General features: G+C 34.5%; 2 protein-coding genes and 1 pseudogene across 2 annotated transcripts; 1 reads left to right on the top strand and 2 right to left on the bottom strand.

The window, feature by feature from the left end:
* Positions 1-5205: 5205 nt before the first annotated feature.
* Positions 5206-6132, top strand: LOC127689995 (olfactory receptor 8D1-like). The gene has a single exon (XM_052189564.1). The coding sequence runs from the start codon at positions 5206-5208 to the stop codon at positions 6130-6132; it is 927 nt and encodes a 308-aa protein (XP_052045524.1).
* A 6470-nt stretch (positions 6133-12602) lies between these two features.
* LOC127689994 (olfactory receptor 149-like) lies at positions 12603-13535 on the bottom strand (annotated as a pseudogene).
* Positions 13536-22233: 8698 nt separating this feature from the next.
* LOC127689993 (olfactory receptor 146) lies at positions 22234-23175 on the bottom strand. The gene has a single exon (XM_052189562.1). It carries the CDS (start codon positions 23167-23169, stop codon positions 22234-22236), a length of 936 nt encoding a protein of 311 aa, XP_052045522.1. The 5' UTR covers positions 23170-23175.
* Between the last annotated feature and the right edge of the window lie 2145 nt (positions 23176-25320).

Raw genomic sequence — 25320 nt, 5'->3', positions numbered from 1 at the left:
TATCCCTGACCTCAAGCAATACTACAGAGCAATAGTGTTAAAAACTGCATGGTATTGGTACAGTGACAGGCAGGAGGATCAATGGAACAGGATTGAAGATCCAGAAATGAACCCACACACCTATGGCCACTTGATCCTCGACAAAGAGGCTGAAAACATCCAATGGAAAAAAGATAGCCTTTTCAACAAATGGTGCTGGTTCAACTGGAGGTTAGCATGCAGAAGAATGAGAATTGATCCATCCTTGTCTCCTTGTACTAAGCTCAAATCCAAATGGATCAAGGACCTCCACATAAAGCCAGACACTCTGAAGCTAATAGAAAAGAAACTGGGGAAGACCCTTGAGGACATCGGTACAGGGAGAATGTTTCTGAACAGAACACCAATAGCGTATGCTCTAAGAGCAAGAATTGACAAATGGGACCTCTACAAAGTTTCTGTAAGGCAAAGGACACCATCAAGAGGACAAATCAATCCTACATCCAATAGAGGTCTAATATCCAAAATATACAAAGAACTCAGGAAATTAGATTCCAGACAATCAATTAACCCTAATAGAAAAATGGGCACAGAGTAAACAGAGAATTCTCAACTGAGGAAATTTGAATCACCAAGAAACTCCTAAAGAATGGTCAACATCCTTAATCATCAAGGATATGCAAATCAAACAAATCCAAGATTCCATCACATACCAGTCAGAATGGCTAAGATGAAAAACTCAGGTGACAACAGATTCTGGTAGGGATGTGGAGAAAGAGGAACACTCTTCCTCTGCTGGTGGGATTGCAAGCTGGCAAAACCACTCTGAAAATCATTCTGGCAGTTTTGGATATTTGACATAGGACCCATAGGACCTGAGGACTCATCTATACCACTCCTGGGCACATACATGAAAGATTCTCCAACATATAATAATGATATATGCTCTGCTATTTTCATAACAGCCTTATTTCTAATAGGCAGACACTGGAAAGAACCCAGATGTCCTATGATAGAGGAATGTATATTGAAAATGTGGTATGTCTACACAATGTAGTAAATGTAGTACTGTTCAACTATTTAAAACAATGAATTCATGAAATTCTTAGGCAAATCGATGGAACTAAAAAATACCAGCCTGAGTGAAGTAATCCAATCACAAAAGAAAACACATGGCATGCACTTATTAATAAGTGGATACTAGCCCAAAGGCACAATTCACAGGCTACATGAAGCTCAAGAAGAAGGAAGACCTAAGTGTAGGTGCTTTAGTTCTTCTTAGAAGGGGTAAGAAAATACTCATGGGAACAAATACAGAGAATAAGTGTGGAACAGAGACTGAAGGAAGGGCCATTTGGAGACTGCTCCACCTGGGGATCTATCCCATACACAGTCACCAAATGCAGACACAATTGTAGATGCCAAAAAGTGCATGTTGATAGGGGTCTGATATAGCTGTTTCCTTAGAGGCTTTGCCAGAACCTGACATATACAGATGCAGATGCTGGCAGCCAACCATTGATCTGATCATGGGGTCCCCAATGGAGGAGTTAGAGAGAGGACTGAAGGAGCTGTAGGGGTTTGCAACCCCATAAGAAGAACAACAGTATCAACCAACCAGAGTTCCCAGTGTCTAAGCCACCAACCAAGGAGTATACATGGAGAGACCATGGCTTCAGTAGTATATGTGGCAGAGAATGGCCTTGTTGGTCATCTATTGGAGAAGATGCCTTTGGTCCCATGAATGCTTGATACCCCAGTGTAGGGGATTGAAATTGCAGGTAGGTTGGTGTGTGTTGGGGGGCGACACCCCCTCACAGAAGCAGGAGGGGGGACGGAATAATTGGTTTCTTGGGGGCAGGATATTGGGAAAGGGTACAACATTTGAAATGAAAATAAATAAAATGAAGAAGAAGAGGAGGAGGAGGAGAAGAACACCAAAAAGAAAAAGAAACAGAAAAAGAAAAAGAAAAAGAAGATAATCAGCACCACTCTCAAAGGACCCAGGAAAAGTATAAACAATTTTTTGTTTATTTTCTTTTTTCTTTTTCTTTTTGAATTTTAAGTTGCCTAAAGCGAAGCAAAGTAAATTGTTTTCTGTAAAAGAAAATCATTAAAACTAAGTGAAAAAGGAACTGATAAGTGATTTAATTTGTATCCTAATAGATGACTTGTAAATACATAATACTTATTTTCTTTCCAACCATCGTCATTACTCCTGAGACAAATGGTAACGTGAGGCCCAGAAGTCATTCCAGCTGACTGCTTTTAAATCCTGGGGACTACAGGGGATTTGTAAATTTATTAGCACTTTGTATTCATAATTCCAAATTCTCAAGAGCATCACATAAAAGCCGCATCACAATACACTCATGATCTTAGTTCCTTTGAAGGTAGAGGAGATCTGCTTTCGGACATTGAGTTTGCTCTATTAGATGAATGTTGGAAATTCACTTGAGCCAAAAATTTTAAGACAGTATTTGAGACCTGTGTAAGAAATCAGAGGTTATTTCTTTGAATGTAATAATAGTTGTCTGTTATATAAAAGAAAAACAGCAATTTGTAAGAACTTCATTTTATGTGCAAACTCTAGGTAAGTGCCCAGTATCATTTATGACAACAATATGATAATCTTCTTATTTTCTTCCTGGCCTTAGAACCACCAGTCATAACATACTCTACAAGATAGTGTCAATTGCTTTCAGGGTCCAGAATAGTTCTTGGTATTTTAACTGTACTTCAAAATTCAGAATTTAGAAAATGTGTAAAAGGCACATATTCTTATATGTTAATATATTTTCATCTGTAAAGTTAAAGTCGTTGGGATGAAAGGAAATGTAGAAATCTCTATTTCTTATTCCAAGTTCATATATTTTCACATCTCTTTCAGACCACTGTATGGTAATATTGAAGTTTTTAAATGTATGTTGCATATTGATTAGTGTCATGATTTGGTTAGACAAAATAATTCTTACAAAGTTGTTTTCTCATTCTTGATTCACATTAAAACTTTGTAAATGACTTATCCAAAGTGTCAAACTTATCAGAAATAAAATCAGCCTCAGAAATGAAACCTTTATTGATACTGAGACTATGCAATTTTTCAGCCTTTAAATTCGTTTTCTTGCAAAATATATGTAAAATCCCAAGGTTATGGGGTTTGACAGCTTCATTTGCAGATGGAGTATTAGTTGTTTTCAAAACACTCATGCAAACTCTCAATGACTTTGAGAGTATTATGAAAACACTCATTTGAATCCATTAGTACCAATTTGTGGATTGTGTTCTTTGTCCTCAAAGATCATTTGAGACCTTAGTCTAAGAAATAAAGCTCAAAACTATTCACACATGGGGTTCTTTTCCTTAAAGAGTGCTTTGAAAAAACATTCCTTCATGTTTTCCAAATATTTAATATCTCTTTTGATAAAATCTTTTGAAGCCTAAAATATCTATTTTCTCTTTTCTATGGTTTTTCTCAAACCTAATTTTCTAAAAATTATATAAAATTCTGAGATTATATACTCTTTGCAAAAATTACACTCTTACTGGTTTAATCATATTGGGAATTATTTCTATGCTTTGGTCGTTCACTTCAATGTAACCACAAGGCCCTCCTCTTGCATGTCATCTAGAAGCTTTAGAAATCTGGACCATCCTTTAACACCTAAAATGGTTCACATTAGCAATCTCTCTTCCTCTCAGGACTGTGGTTAGTTAGATGGTAAATGTCAGTGAAATGTCAACCATCTCTTATATAAAGCCAGTGAATGTGTTGTCATATACCCTTGACTCGAATTCTGAATCTATTCTCATGTTGTCCTAACCTGTACTTCTAAATTAGAGATATATAACCCTTCAAGAGTTTTTAAAGAACACAGTGCTATAATGTATGTAAAGCACATGAAATCCATATACAATGTTTGAGGAAGGACAGATAAGAAGGAAGGAGAGGAAGAACAGGGGTAAGGAAGAGGGTAGTTATTATCTCGATCAAAATAGAAGATATAACTATACTCTGACAACACACACTGTTATCTAAAATGGCTCCATATCAAAAGTATTTCACAAAAAGAAAAGATGGACCCCATACATTGTAATGATTTTTGGTGTAAGAAATGTAACTAACACATGCCTTTATTTGTTTAGATCCAGGGTCAGAACCACTGAGAGTGTTAGTTAATAGAAGAGTCAAGTATATTTACATTATTTTAGCATGTGTTGATCAAAATGTTCCTGTCCTGTAATGATTTTCTTTTGGATTTTGGTGTTCATGAGTAATGGCTTTTTAGCTCATAATTATGGTACTACATATGTGACACTTTTGAGAATAGTTAAGATGGAGAAAACTCTCTTTGTGAAACTTGGGCTTAGCAAGTGTAGAACAGGAGTCTGAGATTCATCACATTGCACTATAGAAACAGCTATTTAACAACATTTATAAACATAGTAGGGATCCAGGGGTTGTTAAATGAAGCAGAGTTTCCTCCTTGTAGTGGGTAAATGCTTTGTACACATGTAAATCTCCACCTTCACTTAAGACAGAGATTGAAAAAAACGAAGTATTTTCAATGCAGTCAGGTTGAAACTATCATTTTCTTGTTTGTTGGTATTTTGAAGATAACTGTATGTAAGGAAACTAGAGAAACAATTCTAGAATCATCTGCAGCCTTTTCCTCTTTTTACTTTCTTGATTTATTTCATTGAAATTTTTGTTGGTTATGTTACATACCTTGTGCTATTTTAGAGAAGGAGTTGAACAATGGAACCTGCGGTGATGTTCTGATGCATAAGGCCAAAACTGCTGTCAAAGCCACATCAGTCCTGTCTCAGCTCCTTGACTTGTGGTTTAAATGAATGAGAAAACACACAGAAAATTTCTAATTTTCATCTGTAGGCACACAGTTCTCTCTCCTTGGGACAGGATTTATTTTGCTGCTACATACAGGAGAAGAATCTTTCCAAGTCAAAAATAGAAAGATTTTATTTTGTGATCAAAATTCCCAAGAGAGAAACTTAAAAGAGATATGTAGGTCCTTTTTCAGGAGATGAAAATAATGCATTGGTACTTTTGTAACCTCTGTTTACATTACCTTTAGTTTCATTAGGAAGAGGAGTAAAGGTCTTCCAAAAAGATGTATTTAATTTTTATATGAGATCAGGCATGTTCATTGTAGTATGATAGTAAACTAAATATTTATTTTCTATTTCCACAGAAATCTTCAAAGAATGGGCACTGACAATCATTCTACAGCAGTTGTGTTTGTCTTGGTGGGGTTAACACAGCAGCCTGAGCTCCTGTTGCCCCTGTTTCTTCTGTTCCTGGGCATCTATGTGCTGACAGCAGTGGGGAACCTGGGCCTGATCCTTCTCATCACAGTCAGCCCACTGCTGCACACTCCCATGTACTATTTCCTCAGCAGCTTATCCTTTGTTGATCTCTGCTATTCCACTGTCATTACACCCAAAATGATGGTGAACTTCCTTGGGAAGAAAAATCTGAATGTCTACTCAGAGTGCATGGCCCAGCTTTTTTTCTTTGTAATCTTTGTGGTGGCTGAGGGATACCTCCTGACTGTTATGGCATATGACCGCTATGTGGCCATCTGCAGACCATTGCTGTATAATGTGATAATGTCTTCTAGACTCTGCTCACTGCTAGTGCTAGTTGCATTCATGTTAGGCTTTATGTCTGCCGTAGCACACACAAGTGCTATGATGAATCTGAGCTTCTGTAAGTCCCACATCATAACCCATTATTTCTGTGATGTTCTTCCCCTCCTAAATCTCTCCTGCTCTGACACAAAGCTGAATGAGCTTCTTCTATTTATCATTGCAGGCTTCAACACCTTGGTGCCCACCCTAGCTGTTGCTGTCTCTTATGTCTTTATCTTCTGCAGCATTCTTCACATCAGGTCATCAAAGGGCAGGTCCAAAGCATTTGGAACCTGCAGTTCTCATCTCATGGCTGTGGGGATCTTCTTTGGGTCTATCACCTTCATGTATTTCAAGCCTCCTTCAAGTCACTCTCTGGAGCAAGAGAAGGTGTCTTCTGTGTTCTATACCACAGTGATCCCCATGCTGAACCCATTAATATATAGTTTGAGAAACAAGGATGTAAAGAAAGCATTGTACAGATTGCTGGCAGGGAGATAAGTCTTACATTTGACTTATGACACATGGTAGAAGTGAATTGTTCTAATGCACATATTTTTTCTATTCATTTTTATTTCTTTCTTGAAATATTTAGCATATCTATGCTTGTGGTACTAAGATTAATCTCAGGGCATTTTATGCTTTAGGTAAGAACTATACCATGTTGCTGTATTTAATATCCATATTTTTCAAAATGCCTTACAATGTAGGGTGATTCAATTTTTCAGTAAAATAGAAAATGATATTGTAAATATCATACCATTGCTTTGACAAGGAAACTGAATTTTTTCTGTTATATAAAGGGATAATATAACAGATTTTCTTTAATCTGAATCTTTTCTTCCTAATATTCATTGTTGATTACTGAAACTGTTCTCTGTTTGGGGTTCAGCAGTAGCATGCATGGTCTCAGGAACCCTTTCAGTATCCAGAAATAATTTTGAGTGGCTCTGTCAATCAGGCTCAATAGAAGTAACTCTTATTATTTAATTCAAGATTGCAATGACTATGTCATATTTGGATAATTTTACCTTCTTTTTCCCTACCTTTTAGGTCTTATTCTCCCTGATTTCCTCCTATCTGTAATGTTTTTTGAGCCTTAGAGGGGATACTAGTACAAATGACTTCATCAGGTTTCAGATCTTACCTACCACTTTCTCCTTGCATTTTAGGCAGCCATTAGTTTCTATTTACCACTGTTCAGTGTAAATGGAAACTTCTCTAATTAGCGCTGAGAACATCTTTTAACTAAGGGCACAAACAAAATCAAGACAGCTTGTACTTATTACTTTTTGGAAAATGAATATTAGTATTTCTCATCACAGAACTGATATGTATACTATTGATAGAGTCTGGGATTTGAGGAGCCACTATCGTCAGTAGTATCAGTACAGTGGCCATGAAATTCCAACACATAGTTCCAACCCCAAGAATGCAAATCAAATGTTCTTGGTCATGACCAGGGGGTAAAAAAATGTATAAAGAGATTGTTAGGGAAAAGAGGATGAGACATGAGAAGGACAGAGATGAGAGTGGCAGGATTTTAAAGAGTAAAAATGCAAGATACATGAATCATATGTACAAAATAGTCAAAGTAAAAATGATATACTTTAAAAAAGAAAACATGCAATATTTTAAACTAGTCACTAATACTGAATGTTTATAAATATGCAACTTGTTTATAGGTATACTCATTAATATTTGAGAGGATATGACAAATGCAAGAGAAAATCAAAAGTAACACAGAAGAAAAACAGTTGAAGATTGGCAGTTTCAGTGTACAGCTTTTGCTCAGTGTAACTAAATATTGTTTTTCTACTGAGATTATTCAAGATTCTCAATTTCCATTAGGTTCTGACTCACATGAGTCAATAGCTCCTTATACTAAGACAATAATAAAGAACTGCGCACCCACTTCATCATGATTATTACTAAGTATAAAGCATTATTCAATTAGCTGCAATATAAGAACTCCCCTGAGACTATAAAAATGAGAAAAGAAGGAAAATAGTAATTTTTAATTGAAGACAATATAATAGCTTACTCCTCAATCCCTAGAGAATCAGTAATAAAACTAACCTACAACTTCAGTAAGGTATTGAGAGATAAATTATTCCTCAGAAATCAGTAGGAAATATATGTAGCTACAAGACATAAACCCCTCTGTAATGAGGAGACAATAGAATTTATGTGTATGTACTGTAGAAAATAAGTGAAGAATTTATCTGAAGGAAATTCTGAAATAGTCCCAATAGATCCAAATGCAAACTTAAACAAACTGAAAACCAAAAAATAATTCTTAGTACAGGAATAGAATGTACCAACATTTAAAAATACTAGTTTTTAAATTAATCTACAAATTTGACAAAACACTAACAGAATCTCCATAATATTCATGTTACTTGCCATTTATTTTTTTCTCATGGAAAAATCATACAAACAAATTTATCCAGGGGACGTTGAAGCACACAAATATCCACATATTTAAGGAATAAATGTTATTTTTGATTCACTTATAAATTTTGGAACTATTGCTCAGTGAAAATGATAACAGTTGATTATGTTTCATGACTCTTCTTTTGACCTCTGCCAACAGACAATAGCTAATATTCACATAGTCACAGTAAACTGGAGATTGGCATTTCTATCCTTTCATACAAATAGATATTTTAGTAATATGTGCTTAGGTTTCTTTTACCCATGTAATCATATTATCTATAAATTCATTTTATTATTTTGAATTCTATTGTATGTTTAGGTTTATGACATATATTTACTTAGTTATTAATGATCTTCAGGGTATTTTAGTCTATTACAATTATAGTTGTTATCAGTTCTATAATGGTATGATTTTATATATGTAAAATTTAAACAATTATCTAGTTGAAATACTTGTACATTATGCTAAGTGAGTACTTAGTCATTCACCAAACAGCCAATGTGCTTCTGAAGGAAACAAATTTTAAATTTTTAGCACTTATATATAAGCATTATTTGGTGTAATTTAAAGCCAAAATATGATTTTATACTATTAATTTGAAGTTATCAATTTTAAGGTATTTTAAACCTATTTTATGCTTTCTGAATTTCTTTCTTCCAACGACAAAAGATAGAAAATGTATTTATATGTGCTCAATAATGATTTATTTTATTTATCAGTTGTGTTAATATTGATAACTGGTTAACAATTGAATCAGGCAGGGGTATACTCAAAAGACCTCACCTGTCTCTGCCAACTATTTACTCTTAGTATGATTTGTTATGAATAATATTTATTAAGATTTATTCTTCTGCATTAATAAATAAATATACTACCAATAACCATAAAAGTCTCATATGTATGAATAGATGTATTGATTTTACTATTAGAATTTTTTCATAAGAATTCTTAATTTTACTGTTGAGAATAGTTTTACCTATCATGGGTGTTTTGTTATTCCAGATGAATATGAGATCTGTTCTTTCTAAGACTATAAAGAACTGAGTTGGGATTTTAATGGGGATTGTATTTAATCTGTACATTGCTTTTGTCAAGATGGCCATTTTTACCATATTAATCTTGTCAATCCATGAGCATGGAAGATTTCTCCATTTTCTGAGGTCTTCTTCAATTTCCTTCTTCAGAAACCTGAAGTTCTTGTCATACAGATCTTTCATATCAAATGATTCCCAAGAAGAAGGAAGGAGAGGGCCCTGGTCCTGGAAAGACTTGATGCAGCAATGTAGGGGAATACCAGTACAGAGCAATGGGAGGAGGGATTGGGGAATGGGGCGAGGGGAGAGGGCTTATGGGACTTAAAGGGAGGGGGGAGCTGAGAAATGGGAAATCATTTGGAATGTAAACAAAGAATATAGAAAATAAAAAGAGAGAATTCTTTATTTTACAAAAATTGAGAAAATACAGATACTTAAGAAAAGCTCCAAATCACAAAGCTTTCATCTAAATTTCTAAAAAGAATTTTAGCAAAAAAATTGAAAGTTGTTTTAAAGTGAAATTATTATTATACCCAAGTTACTGAGGATAATATAATTCTTGTAAATTATAACAGTAAAGAAAAATAAACCTATTCTTCTACCTACTAAATACAAGTTTTGTTGTTCATGCTACAAAACCAAGCTATTTTATTTTTTCTGGAGGAAGAGTATCTAGAGCAAGACAGCCTTCAAAGGGGTGTTGCCATCTCAGTGATCTGCAGACTGTCAGTACCTGTTCCCTAACACTTCATTAATCAGCATTTTGATTATCACTTTCACCATCCCATCTAAGGACCAAGCACTTCATTAATGTCTATTTGTTCAGTATATAGAAAACACTGCTTATTTCATATTTCATCTTTTAATGGATGCTTTTTGAAGTTATTTATTATACTTTTTGTGACTATAATTATGTCACCATCCTTCTATTTTCCTCTCCACAAACCTTGCTTTATGGTCTTACATATTCTCTTTCTAGTTCATGGCATCTATTTTACATTAACTATTCTTATACAAAGCTAAAAAATTCATGAATTTTGAAAGGAAACTTGCAACTGCCACTTTACTACACCACCAAAATATTTAGCTATAGTCTAAATAGCTTTCCTTATACCCACAGATAATAAATTCTCTTTTAAAGAAAATGAAAATAAATATGATTTTAAAACTAATGAACAGACTATGGCTCAGATCCCAGAATTTACTTCAGGCATGTTCTGTAACTCCAGCTCAAATGGATTTAGATTATCTTCTCGACAAAAAAGCATGTTAACATACACAGAATGTATACACTCACAAAGTTACAGACATTTACACGCTCACACATACACACACATACACACATGCACCAATGCATGCATATACACACACAGACACACATTGTATATTTGTAAATTAATAGATAGATAAATAAACAAATAAGACAGACATTCTACATGTATCTCATTGATGCACACAGGAAAAAAGGGAATCCACAGAAGTACATAGAAATGACAGCTTCTGTATAAGGAAAGTGTCCGAAATGACAAATGAATTGCAGCTTAGACTGTGATAAGGCATTTATATGTGCAGACAATTCCAAATCCAAATCCAAATTATCTAGAAATGACAACCAACATTTTCTGCCTGCTATTCAGTAAGTTTCTTCATTCACTACCTTTAAATTCTGTTTCACCACTCCTGGTATATGACCAACAGGAAGCATTCATAGGTGGCTGAAGATATAAGTACTCTATTTCATCCAAAAGAGTGCAATTAGGTCCCATCTAGGTTTAAATTTTCCAATATAACTTAGTTAAAATTTATGATTTTTCAGTTTGATTAATCACATGGCAAAGCCACGTGATTGAAATTCTTTGATTTCTTTTTTTTTTCATTCAATTTTTTTTAATGTTTAAAATATTTTTTATTCGATATAATTTATTTACATTTCAAATGATTTCCCCTTTTCTAGCCCCCCCCCACTCCCCGAAAGTCCCGTAAGCCCCCTTCTCTTCCCCTGCCCTCCCTCCCACCCCTTCCCAGTTCCCCGTTCTGGTTTTGCCAAATACTGTTTCACTGAGTCTTTCCAGAACCAGGGACCACTCCTGCTTTCTTCTTGTATCTCATTTGATGTGTGGATTATGTTTTGGGTATTCCAGTTTTCTAGGTTAATAACCACTTATTAGTGAGTGCATACCATGATTCACCTTTTGAGTCTGGGTTACCTCACTTAGTATGATGTTCTCTAGCTCCATCCATTTGCCTAAGAATTTCATGAATTCATTGTTTCTAGGAGGTCAGCATGCAGAAGAATGCGAATTGATCCATCCTTGTCTCCTTGTACTAAGCTCAAATCCAAATGGATCAAGGACCTCCACATAAAGCCAGACACTCTGAAGCTAATAGAAAAGAAACTGGGGAAGACCCTTGAGGACATCGGTACAGGGAGAAAGTTTCTGAACAGAACACCAATAGCGTATGCTCTAAGAGCAAGAATTGACAAATGGGACCTCATAAGGTTACAGAGTTTCTGTAAGGCAAAGGACACCATCAAGAGGACAGATCGGCAACCAACAAATTGGGAAAAGATCTTCACCAATCCTACATCAGATAGAGGGCTAATATCCAATATATATAAAGAACTCAAGAAGTTAGACTCCAGAAAACCGAACAACCCTATTAAAAAATGGGGTACAGAGTTAAACAAAGAATTCTCACCTGAAGAACTTCGGATGGTGGAGAAGCATCTTAAAAAATGCTCAACTTCATTAGTCATTAGGGAAATGCAAATCAAAACAACCCTAAGATTTCATCTTACACCAGTCAGAATGGCTAAGATTAAAAATTCAGGAGACAGCAGGTGTTGGAGAGGGTGCGGAGAAAGAGGAACACTCCTCCACTGCTGGTGGGGTTGCAAATTGGTACAACCACTCTGGAAAGCAGTCTGGCGGTTCCTCCGAAAACTGGGCACCTCACTTCCAGAAGATCCTGCTATACCACTCCTGGGCATATACCCAGAGGATTCCCCACCACGTAATAAGGATACATGCTCTACTATGTTCATAGCAGCCCTATTTATAATTGCCAGATGCTGGAAAGAACCCAGGTATCCCTCAACAGAAGAGTGGATACAAAAATGTGGTATATCTACACAATGGAGTACAATTCTTTGATTTCTATTAAGAACCCCTAGACTTTGAAATGAAAGTTCGTTTATTTCAAACTTTTAGGGAAATAATGAGAAAATCATGTGTCGATAAAGTAGTAACTAAGATGTAAAAGTACAATTATAGAGATAAGAGCATAAGTCAGACAAAGGAAGAGAAATTTCCAGATGTTTTGTCAATTGGAAAGAGATAGTCCTTGCTGATAATTTATTAGCTTATCTTGAGTTGTTTGCCCTTAATTTTCAAGATTTCAAAGCCGTGGTGACATCTGTGTTATCCATTGCACAGAAAGGAAGGGCTTTTGAGAATGCTATAGTATTAAAGCATTAGGATCTAAGCTTTTCTCTATCACTTTTTAAACAGAATAGGCCCTTGCTGAAGCAATTTCTTTAGAGAACATTTTACTTCCTTATTTCTTAGGCTATAGATCAAAGGATTCAGCATAGGTGTTACCAGGTTATTCAAGACCTGAACTGCTGCATTAAGCCAGGGATTGGGGGTAGGCTGGAGGTATATGAGGACCACTGGCATGAAGGCAAGGAGGATGGCAGTGAGATGGGCACTGCAGGTAGAGAAGGCTCTATGTCGCCCCTCAGTAGAGCGAATCTGAAGAATGGAACAAAGGATGAAGCTATAAGAGGTCAGGATGAGGAGGAAGCAGCTGAGGGGCATCAGGCCCACACTGATGAGCCCCACCATTTCCAGGGCTGACGTGTCTGCACAAGCCAGCTTCAGCATCACAGGAATATCACAGAAGTAATAATCCACCTCATTGGGACCACAGTAGGGCAACTGGAAGGTGAGAGTTGTCAGAAAAGTAGCTTGAATGCAGCCAAAAAATGATGTCCCCACAGCCATGATGGCACATACTTGGTGGTTCATGATTATTGAGTACCTTAGAGGAAAGCATATGGCAATAAAGCGGTCATAGGCCATCACTGTGTACAGGAAACACTCAGTACAGCCAAGAAAATGTTAGAAGAAGAGCTGGCACACACAGCCTGAATAAGAGATGGCTCTGCTATTTCCTGAGAGGTAGAATAGCATCTTGGGAGAACTCACAGAAGGGAAAAATATATCACACACTGACAACTGACACAGGAAGAAGTACATGGGAGTGTGAAGCCGACTGGAGAAGACAATTGTGAGGAGAATGAGCAAGTTCCCGACTAAGGTGAAGATGTAGAAGGACAAAAACAGGAAAAAGAGCATGATCTCCACACCCTCTGTGTGGGGGATGCCCAGAAGGATAAACTGAGTCACTACTGAGAGATTCCTCATAGCTTTGAGAATAACTGATTTTTAAAGCAGAATAGAGATCTTCAAGATATAAACAATGAAGTCAAACTAAAAATTTCTCTCATGAATATGCTGACATATGTTTGTTTCTTTGTTTGTTGTTTGTTTACCAAGCATCCTTATTTTACAGGAACATATCTACATTGAGAAAAAACATGAAACAATAAAGTATATTAGTATAACTGAGGACTTTTAGTTTTTTGCTGAGTTGGACAAAAGTCCAACTTTGATTTGAACTTTTTTGATATTGATCTTGATATGTTAAGATGATAATTAAGATTCTGGTCATGGTACAATTCATTTCATTAAGGACTTTGAAGCAAAAGAAAGAAAAAAGAAGCTTGGAAAAGGAGATCACCATCCTAAGAACATTCCATTCATAAGAGAGATTCTGCTCCTTCCTCTTTGCTCTGTTTCATGTAGAAATTGAGATAACATTATAGGATTGAAATTTGATGTGTGCAGTTTCTGTCATAATTAGGACACCAATAGGAGGAACAGTCACACCCAGAGCGGAGTACACTGACTGTTTATCCAATACCAAACGATCTGCCTTAAAAACAAACATACAAGGAAAAATTTCACAGACTTGGCAGATTTTATTTAGGATCATGTGTAATGAATAATGAATAATGTAAGTGAACAATGAATAATGAAAAATAAGGATTTGTAAAAGAGCAAGGAGAGGATATATTCCAGGATTTGGGTAGGAAAAGAAAGAGGAAGAAATGATCTAATAGTATATATTTTCAAATTTAAAAAATTAAGTAAGTAAAATATAGGATTGTGTCATGATTGGGATACTCAATCTAAAGTATATAATGTAATCCATATTTTCTAATGTGGTGCATCAGTGTCTACAGAAAATGAATAGAGTTAGGTTTATTCCTTAGTATCCTTTCCAGTACTTCCTCTGTACTCTTTTTCTGCTTCATTCCAGATGTGCCCCCTATAAATTTATGAGATTAGAAAAATGTATAAACAACAGAGAAAACAAAACTTGTAGATAAAATTTTGGGGGTGACAATGGAGGAGCCCAAGAATCAACAGGGATAAAATTAGATATGCCTCACAATATTGGACATTGAACCTGAAGAAGCCATCGCTTCTAGAACAGGCAATAAACCCAGTGGACTGATAAAGATACCAACACACCTACAAATATTTCAACATAGACTTCATCCTATGTACAAGAGTACAAGCACAGGGGATGGAGCAGAGAAAGAATGGCCAACCAATAATTGACCCAACTTGAGACCTATCCGATGGGCAAACACCAATCCCTAACATTAGTAATAATACTCTGTTATACTTGCAAACAGGAGCATGTTGTTCTCTGAGAGACCCCGCCAAGAACTTGACTCACACAGATTCAGATACCCACAGACAAACAATGGATAGAGCTCAGGGACTCTTTAGAAGAAATAGAAGGAAAGATTTCGGGCCCCAGAATAGATAGAGACTCTACTAGAAGACCAACAGATTCAACTAACCTAGGCTCTTGGGGCTCTCAGAGTCTGAACCCACAAAGGATATACATGAGCTGAACTTCACCTACCCTCACAGGGCTGCATTGTCTGGCCTCAGTGGGAGAAGAAGCACCTAGCCTCACAGAAACTTAAAGTTGCATGGTCTGGGATATGCAGGAAGCCCCCACTGACTCAGAGGAAAATGGAAGGAGTTATTGGGGATGGATTGTAGGTTTGGGGTAACCAGGAGTAGGTCAGTGAGCAGGATGTAAAGTGAATACATATAAAATAAAATAAATAATAAAAAATACTTTTTGGACAGAAGATCCTTACATTGACCTGTCCTCATATCTTTTTCTCCTCTCTACATCTGTTTCAATCTCTTTCTCTAAGTCTTTTTGTCTGTTTATGTCTCTGTCTGTCTATGTCTGTCTTCCTCTGTCTCGCTGACTCTTTATCTGTGTCTTTCTGTCCCTATCTCTGTCTCTCTGTCTCCCTGTCTCTCTGTCTCTCCTTCTCTCTCTCTTTCTCTCTCTCTCTCTCTCTCTTTCTCTCTCTCTCTCTGTGTGTGTGTGTGTGTGTATGTGTGTATGTGTAGTTAGAGTGCATATTTCATTAAACAAGGAAATTATGGAAATAAACAAAGACAGGGATTGCTTCTAGGTATTGTGTGCCTAGAATATAAGTAAAGATCATCACTGAGATTTGGAGAATTTAGACCACTTGTCTCATGTTTATCCTTCAGTGCTCCCTTGGTGACAGAACTATATAAAACTCTATAAAGGCTTTATAGGCAGTTCTAGATGCATTGCCTATAAAGTAAAACAGGTATGATTGACTTGTATTAGCTGTTTTGATTAATAGAAGACAGCAAATATTAATCAGTACTGTCTGGAAATTTTCAACACAATCTAGAGTCTAAATAGCACATAAAATATATTGTGTACAAATCTAAAATGCAAATAAGAAAAAGCCAAATGGGAGGGGATGTGAAGAACAAAGCAGTTTTCACATTTGTAAATAAATCTCTAAGATCCCACAGAAAATCCTATATTAAAAAATGGTAGAATTAAAAGAATAGTAAGATCAAAAAATATTAAAACAATGTGTAGAAAATACCCAGCATTTTGTTATATAAGCAAAGATAAATATTAAAATTAAATTGTTGCGGTCATCACAGAAGCATCATACACATTTTAAGACACTTTTCTCAACCTATAGGTTGCAACCACTTTAAGGGTTTCATATGAGATATTCTGCATCTCAGATATTTACATTATGATTCATAACACTAGCAAAATTACAGTTAGGAAGTAGCAGTAATATAATTTTATGGGTGTGGTCACAGCAACATGAGGAAATGAATTAAAAGTTTGAAGCATTAACAAGATTAAGAACCAATGCTTTAGGACACAGAGATTCACCAGCCAGGTTGCTCATGGCATAAATGCACTTTCTTCCTAGACAGAGGGCATGGTTTCAATCCACATAACCCACAAAACAGAGAAAATCTACTCTCTCAAGTGGATCTCCAAAATCAACAAACAGCACACACACACACACACACACACACACAGAGAGAGAGAGAGAGAGAGAGAGAGAGAGAGAGAGAGAGAGAGAGAGAGAGAGACAGAGTTACTACACACATTTTAGAGGCACACATGTACACAAATTCAGAGACAAAATAGATAAATAGATACATTAATTCTTCACTTAAATTGATTTGAAAAGAAAGCTAACCAAATGTGTAAATTCTCAGTATTTTTTGTACTATATATATTTTCAGAATATATTCAGAAGTGACAGCCATGTCTGGCCAAAATATTACTTTCAGATATTGGAAAACTCAATTTGCTAAGAAATTACTTTTTTCAAACTAACCTCTATAATCAATACAATGCCAATTTGAAAAATAATACATTTTTAATGACAATAGCAATTTAATTACTATTTAATTTAATTACAATTACAATTTAATTACATAGTTTACACTAATGTCAAAGGACTATAATGGAGAGGGAATTTTTCTTAAATTTTAATTTCTCCCTTTGATATACAAAACAAAATGAAAAACTCAAATAACCAAATTTTAATACTTACTTTAGCATTACATTATTGAGTTCATGTGCACCAGTCAAGGTAGAGACATATCTCTGCAGGTTCAAATAGAATATCCAGAAAATAGACTCTCTTATACATGGTTAATTTATGTTTCACAAATCATATGAAGAAAATAGCCCAAGACAGTCTTTTCAATGTTATTTTTGGAATAACAGCAATTATATAGAAAATAAAAATCAAAAAATTGACTATTTTTTAATGGAATTGTTATAGATCCATTCTAACAACTTATTCAAAGATATTTTTTTACATACATTATGGTTCAAATGCAAATTTTTAATATACAATGCCTCTTAATATTAACAGAAACATGTATCAATTGAAATTTGTGATTTATTTCAAAGAAAACAAGCTGAATTACCTAAAATTGAATTTTTCTATGTTGATACTGAGTATTTAGAAACTTCCTAGTTTCAGATGTCATGTATTAAGTGAAAATGTAGTAAAGTATTAATAAAAATGGAAAATTTATATAAAACTCTTTTCTTGCTAGGACTCTGCAGCATTTCTTCTCAATGAAGAGAATTAGACTCATTTTCTCAGCTTGCTAGGGTTCTGCTTTATGGCTGTGCTATATCCCAGGCCCTGGGTTTTCTGAGACCAATTTATCCTGACCTTGAACTTACTGTAATGTTCTCACTGATGATGTCCAAACCAATCCCAGCAAGAACACTGGAACTGCAGATAAATACCACTTTGTGCAGAACGGGATTCTTCTATGTTGTAAAGGAAATTTATGTCTTCTTCTTTGGTACTTAGAGAAGTTCAGGGTTTCCCAACCTCTGGCTCTGATATTTGTTGTTTGTACAATGATGTTCATGGCATTGTGCTATTAAGTCTTGGACATCTTCACTGCCACCTCCATCATTTCTTTCAGATGCCCTTGGGCATTTTTCATGAATTAGGTATTGGTATCCCTGGGGACCAATTAGACTTAAGTTTACTACATTCCTCATTCAGATTAAAACAATAGAAGCTTAGAAATAGAAATAAGAAAATCTTTTTCCAGTGTGCCAGCCTGCCTGATAGATTAACCTCAGACTGGAAGTATCATGACAACTTCTACTACCTGCCTATCATGTTAAAGTATTTGCTGGTGGCAACTCTCCAACACTTTCATTTCAATTCTACAAAAATTTGGGGGATTCAGTAGCTATCTAAAATGCACATTGCCATTTAAAACTGAATTTAATGAATAGGACAGAAACATTCAGTCACTTAATATATCTTTCCAGTAAAACACTTTAAAAAGATTGTTAGTAAAGTATATACAAGGGAATATTATAAATCAATAATATAGAAACAAACCATTACATGTAGACATTCCATTTTATATAAAAATCAATACTGATTTTGCCTGTGTAAGGTTCTGAGGTATTTTCTCAAGTACATTGACTATTTTTTAATGGAATTTAAAGCAGCTCATTTAGTAGATGAAAACACATAAGCATTGATGCTTAATAACTCACCTAGCCACTTATATTACAGTGTTTATGTAGAGCCTTGAATGAAGCACTCTTACCCACTGTATAATCTCCACAATCCCTGTATTTCATAGTCTTAATTGATATAACAGAAAAATATTATTTAAAAATTATATAGTAGCAATGAATTAAATTATCATTATATGTATGTATAAACAAAGTAATTACAGCAGTAAAGAAGACTAATCAAACTTCCCATATCTAGCACTATGTTGTTTCTGTAGTAGTAGGTTCAACTCTACAGCTTATGATCTACCGATCCATGGATTTGTGACTCAGTTAATGGTACTGGGAATATCTTTTATCTTGAAAAGATGGACATAGATGTAACTATTGTTTACTCACATAACATTTCTGTCCTTAATACAACACTGGACAAAACTTTCTAAGAAAATCAAGGATCATAACTAAGCAAGACTGTTGAATTTTCTCCTATACTAGAATAAATAGAACCCTTAGATATTAAGAAACATACCAGTTGGTGTTGACCCTTCCAGGTTGATTCCCACATGATATCTCCATACCTCATAACTCAAGTATGTGATATCTTCAGCAATAAAGTCTTTCCATAAGATCTGAATCTTAACTCTCATTTAGGGTTCTTACTGTTTAATAAAACACTCTAACCAGCTTGAAATCTGGAAGGCTAGTAGCTCCAATTCCTTCCACCATTTTTTGTTCAGAATTGGTTTAAGTATCCTGGATATTTGTGATTACTGAAAAAAAATTTTTTTCAGATTTGATGAAGGGAGAGATTGTATTAAATCAGTAAACTTTTTTTATTGGAATGAAGCCAATTCCACAATATTAACTCAACAAGAGTGTGAGTTGTCTTCAATTTTTGGTAACCTCTTTGATTCTTTTTTCTTTTTCTTTTCTTTTTTTTTTTTGGTGTCATAATGGTTCATTGAAGAGATTTTTTTCATTTACTTTAATTTATTCCAATATATTTTACTTTGGACAGTCATGTGAAATGTATTTTTCCATGTTTTATTTTCTTTCTTTCCTTCCTTCTTTCCTCCTTTTCTTCCTTCCTTCTCTCCTTCCTTCCTTCCTTTCTTTACTTTTGATTTTATATATGGAAAGTCTACAGGTCTTTGTGTGTTGATTTTATATTCTTATATGTTGATACAGGTTTTATCAGCTGTATGTTTTTTTTTTCATGGTGCCTTGAGGTTTTCCTATGTATAAAATCATACCATATGCAAACAAGGATACTTTGATTTCTTTCATTATTTTTATGTTACTTACCTCTATGCCCTTATTACCTCTTAAGATAAGATGTGGAGTTATATATTTAATTTGAGGGAAAGGAGTGGATACCCTTGTTTTATCAATGACTTTAGTAAAATTATTTGAATTTTCTCCATTTAAATAAATATTGTATTATGTTGAGATATTCATGCTGCACTCCTAGATTTTTCCATGACTTTTACCATGGAAATATGCTTGATTTTGTCAAAGACTTTTCAAGCATCTAATGAGGTGATCATGTTGAAAAATATGGCTCATATTCAAATATATCTACCTTCATATGTTATCTGGTATTCCTTGTGACATTTAATAATTTTACTTTGTTCTGTAGGTTTAGTATTTTCAGTATCACATTAGAAGTGTGACTCCTCTTTGTTTTTTTTATTTTTAGTGTCCCATAGTCTTCTTGCCCATTCATGAGTATTTTCTCCCTTAGATTTAAGAAAGAAAATTTTTTATATGTGCCACATCATATAGATGGTTTCCTTTCTTTCTGTTCCTCTTCTTAAAAAAATTGTTATATGATTTCAAAACTATTTTAAAAAGTGTTTTTTGTAAAAAGCATATTGCTACCTTCCCATAGCTCTTTCTCCCCATACTGCTCACTGAAATTCAAGTTTTCACCCTCTCTGAAAAAAAATCAAAACAAAAGCCAAAATAAAGCAAACAAAAATTACAAAACTGCAGAGTCTATTTTGTGTTGGTCAACTATTATTGAATATAAAGCCTATCTGGAACTTGATTGATATACCCACTGTCACTCTATTGAAGAAAACTGAATTTCAGTCTTATATTTAAAAATGTTTCTGCAATGATTTTAGCAAATACACTTTCTGTGCCTTTATTTGGGTTTCCCTCTTATTTCTCCAAAGATGCCATGCTTTTGTAGTGACCAGTGTCTGTTTTCTTAGGTTTTATTAGATTTATTTGTTTCTTGACTTTACTTATTACTCCATTTTGTCTTCAAACACTGATATTCACTCTTCTATTTGATTTATTTTACTGGTATGTCTATCTATTTAATGTTTTGCTTGGTTTAATTTTGTATTTTACATTTTATTCCATTTTCAATTTCTTCAAAAATTCTATATTTTAAATTAATTAATTTACCTTCTGTATGCTTAATTATTTTATTATTTCTAAACTATCTTTTCTTAGTCTACATCCCAGTATTAATATCCTATTTGAATTCATTGACTATACTTATAATTTCTATTTCATATTGTCATTTACAGTATGAATATAGATTATATAGCTTAAATGTCTTGCTATTCTCTTTTGTCTGTGTGCTGTTGGTGATTTTGGTATGAGATATGGGCACCTGGTGTTAGAGTCTTGGAAGTATTACTTGGTATGAATATTTGTCCCACTATGGTTCTATTGTTGGGATCTCTGATATTACTTGAAATTATCAGTTATTTCAGCAGCTAGATGGTACTTAACATTCAAACTTGGGGTCCATCAGTGTGAATATGAAACTGGAATAATAGAAGTAATTCTAGTTCACTAAGGCAAAGATCAGCTTCGTAGCAAAAATGAACCCAGTGGTGTAGCAGGTTCTTAGTATAGATGTTCAGAAGTTTTTGGAGGTGTTCAGAGAGGTTTATGTTTTCTTCAGGTCAAGGATGGTTGGAGGTGCAGAATTTGTGTGGATATCTCTTTTAGGTTCTGGCCAATGAAGAGGTAGTTCTGTTGTTAACAAAATTAAGACAGGCAGATTTTTATGGAGCAATACTTGTCCTTGCCCCCTAAATTCCTTATACATGTATACATTCATCCAAATATATGTACACAATAACATTAACATACAAACATACCCATGCAAACCCAAAAACAAAATAATTAAGTAATAAACAATATTATTATACTTGTGCTATAATTCATTTCAGAAAAATCTAAAGGCTAAGGTTTATAATAATTTTGTACTATTATAGGAATGCTACCAGTTATTTTACACAGTTTTAAAGAATAGCTAAAATGTATATTTATTGTATTTAACCAAAGCAAAAATAATAGAATAAAACCTAGAATGGTTAATAAGAAACAATATGATGATTACATATTGGATGTCATATGCAACATAATTGGAGAAAACAAAAATCAAGAATATTATCAAGGCCTAGTAGGAAATATAGTCCAGATATTAAGAATATGGTCATGACCCTGCAATTGAAGATTTGAGGTGAGATATTGAGGAAAATAACATGAATAAGGTGAAGAAAGGAAAATAATGCAGTATAATCTCATAAAATGAAGAAAATAACACAGACTTAATAAATTTAAATATATTTATTTCATAATGTGTAGTAGTCACAAATAAAGGGCTATGATACATTTTACACACTATTTTTGTCAGAAAAATGATCTTCTTTCTATCATTTTCTTCAGAGCAATATTGACATCCTTGTTCCTCAGACTGTAGATCAGAGGGTTCAGCATTGGCACAATGATAGTGTAAAATATAGATGACACCTTTCCTTCATCCATGGAATGGGAAGATGATGGGTTCAGATACATAAATGCAGCAGAACCATAAAAGACAGCAACAGCAGAGATGTGGGAACTGCAGGTGCTGAAGGCTTTGGATCTTCCCTCAGTGGATTTAATGCGTAGGATGCTGATAATGATGAAAACATAAGAACTAAGGATGGCCAAAGTGGGGGTAATGATATTAATTCCACTAAAGATTAGAATCAACAACTCATTCAAAAAAACATTAGAGCATGAGAGCTTAAGGAGAGAAATAAGGTCACAGAAATAATGGTTGATCAAATCAAATCTGCAGAAATCAACCCTAAATATACATCCTAAGTGAACTGATGCACAAGCTATACCTATAACGTAAACTCCTAAAACAAGGGAAAGGCACACATGTTGAGCCATGTTGATACTGTAAAGCAAGGGGCTACAGATGGCAACATAGCGATCATATGCCATTGCAGCCAGCATGTAACATTCTGAAATAGCGAAAAGAAGAAAGAAGTAAAGTTGACTCATACACTCAGGGTAAGAGATTTCATTCTTCTCCTTCACAAAATTCACCAGCATTTTGGGGGTAATGACAGTAGATTGGCAGAGGTCAATGAAGGACAGGCTGCTGAGGAAGAAGTACATGGGTGTGTGCAGGTGGGAGCTTAGCAGGATCAGGATTATCATGCCCAGGTTCCCCAGCACTGTGAGCAGGTAGATACCAAGGAAGAGGAGGAACAGTGGCAGCTGCAGCTCTGCTTGGTCTGTTAAGCCAGAGAGGAAGAATTTGGTCACAGTGGAGTCATTGTCTTTTTCCATGTTTTCTGGTAAGAATCTGAAAGGAAACAATATGGACTTTTGAGGGCTAGAGTTGTTCTCCTTTTAGTAGTAGTTACCACCTTAAATTCTATATGAACAGTTCTTGCTGTACCATCTTTACTATGTGGAAATCAACTCACTTTAATATTTTCTACATTAAGTTTCAAAATTAGTGATGTTTTTGTAAAAATATATTATTTGTGTTTGTATTGTCAAAAACTTTGTACAGTATTTCAATGTGTAAAATCTTTGAACTTAGTATTTCTAAATACTATTTCTAAACATCATTATTTATTAAGAGATACATCTCAGAAATAATGTAGCTGATTTGAATCATGATTTTAAAAGCATTTTCTGAAAACATTTGTATTTACCACATAAATGACAGAGAAATATCAATCAAATGACAATTAGACAACCTTCCCAGAATAAGGATTTGATTCTTTGAAATTTTCTGCTTGCTCCTTAGTTCCACTTTTGTGAATAGAGGGTCAAAGCAGAGACACAGAAATAGAAAGCAAAGAATTGAAAATTTGTTTCCTTGTTCTGTTACATAATAAATATATGTATTATCTCTTTCACAAAGTAAATGTTCATGATGAATTAGGGTTGACAATATTATTTGTAGATGATATTATAGTACATATAAACAACTCTTAAGAGTCTTCCAAGTAACACCTATAGCTTACAAACACTGTCAGCAAAGTGAGAGGATACAATATTAATTTATATAAATCAGTAGCCCTCTTATATACAATAACACTTTTACTGAGAAGGAATTCATTGAAACAATACTTTTCAAGATAGCCTCACATAATATATAAAATATCTTAGGTAACATTTACAAAAAGTGAGAGATTTGTATTAGGAGAAAAGTACAGATAATGAGGGAAGGGATTTGCATGGGTGGGACTGGAGTCAGAAGATCAAGGTAAAGAAGGGAGGCAGGAGCCATATGTTAAGTGAATAATAATTGATGATAATAATAATAATAATAATAATAATAATAATACAGGTAACTGGCTCATAAGAAAAATGTTCAAAGTTATTTCCTAGCTTCCATGAACACTTGCACACACACACATACAAACAATGATACAAACACACACACACACACACAAATATACACACACATACAAAGACACACCACACACACACACACACACACACACACACACACACACACACATTCTTCTCTCAAAAATGTAAAAGGTAGCTCCTTAAGAAATTACTAAATGAAACACATCTAAAACTATAGCTATCAGCTTGTCTCAGGAGCCATAATGAGTCAAGCTAATATACTAGCAGATAATCATCATGAAATTGCCTACTTCAGATTATTATATAATCTGAGACTGCTGAACCCTCACTAAGCAAGGCTGTATAGGATTAATTTTAGGAAAGATTACTGATATTAATAAGTTTTCCTGCTATTATTAATCATATATAATAATCAGTAAGTAATAGCACAACCCTTTGGAGCAGATCACTGCAGATTCACAAAGATATACTGTCTTATAATGATACTGTGTAGACAAATAGATGACTTAAGTTTTAATGATGATCTTATAAGAATTCCTAAAATTATATAGGTGATTATTAAGCTCTTTAATAACAGGACTGCTATTAGGTCCTTTTCTGATAGTCAAAACTGAAATGAGAACTTTGCCAGACTCCCAAGTGTCACCAGTTAATTGCTCTTAGCTGGCAACCAGACTTTCTCCTACTCAGAGCACATTCCAAGAGGTTGTAAAACTATTAATCCAAGATCATAAAAAGGAAACTATGATTTATTATAGTGCTAGGACAGAAGACAAAATATTGACTGGGTTTATCTCTACAAGACTTCACTAATAACTTAGTTATGGTTTTAAACGTTCAAAGAACATGTAGAGCTGAGACAAGTGATAGATTTTTAGCTGTAATCTATTACTCCTAGTGGATAATTTCTCCTAAAGGATATGCATGAAAACATTCTCTGTTGTAACTTCTATTTCAATTTGTGACTTGATTTTTTTGTGTGAACTTGTGATGAATTTTGTAGTGTGACCATGTATTCTGAAAGATGTTCAAGGGCTGAAGACAAAGAGCAGAGTCAGAAGTGAAGAACTGAGGAACTGAGGTGAGAGGAACTGAGCTGAGAGAGGAACC

Source organism: Apodemus sylvaticus, chromosome 7 (assembly GCF_947179515.1).
Source record: "Apodemus sylvaticus chromosome 7, mApoSyl1.1, whole genome shotgun sequence".
Lineage (NCBI taxonomy): Eukaryota > Metazoa > Chordata > Mammalia > Rodentia > Muridae > Apodemus > Apodemus sylvaticus.
The sequence above is the reverse complement of the archived record's forward strand: the minus strand, read 5'-3'. Positions and strand labels throughout refer to the sequence as shown.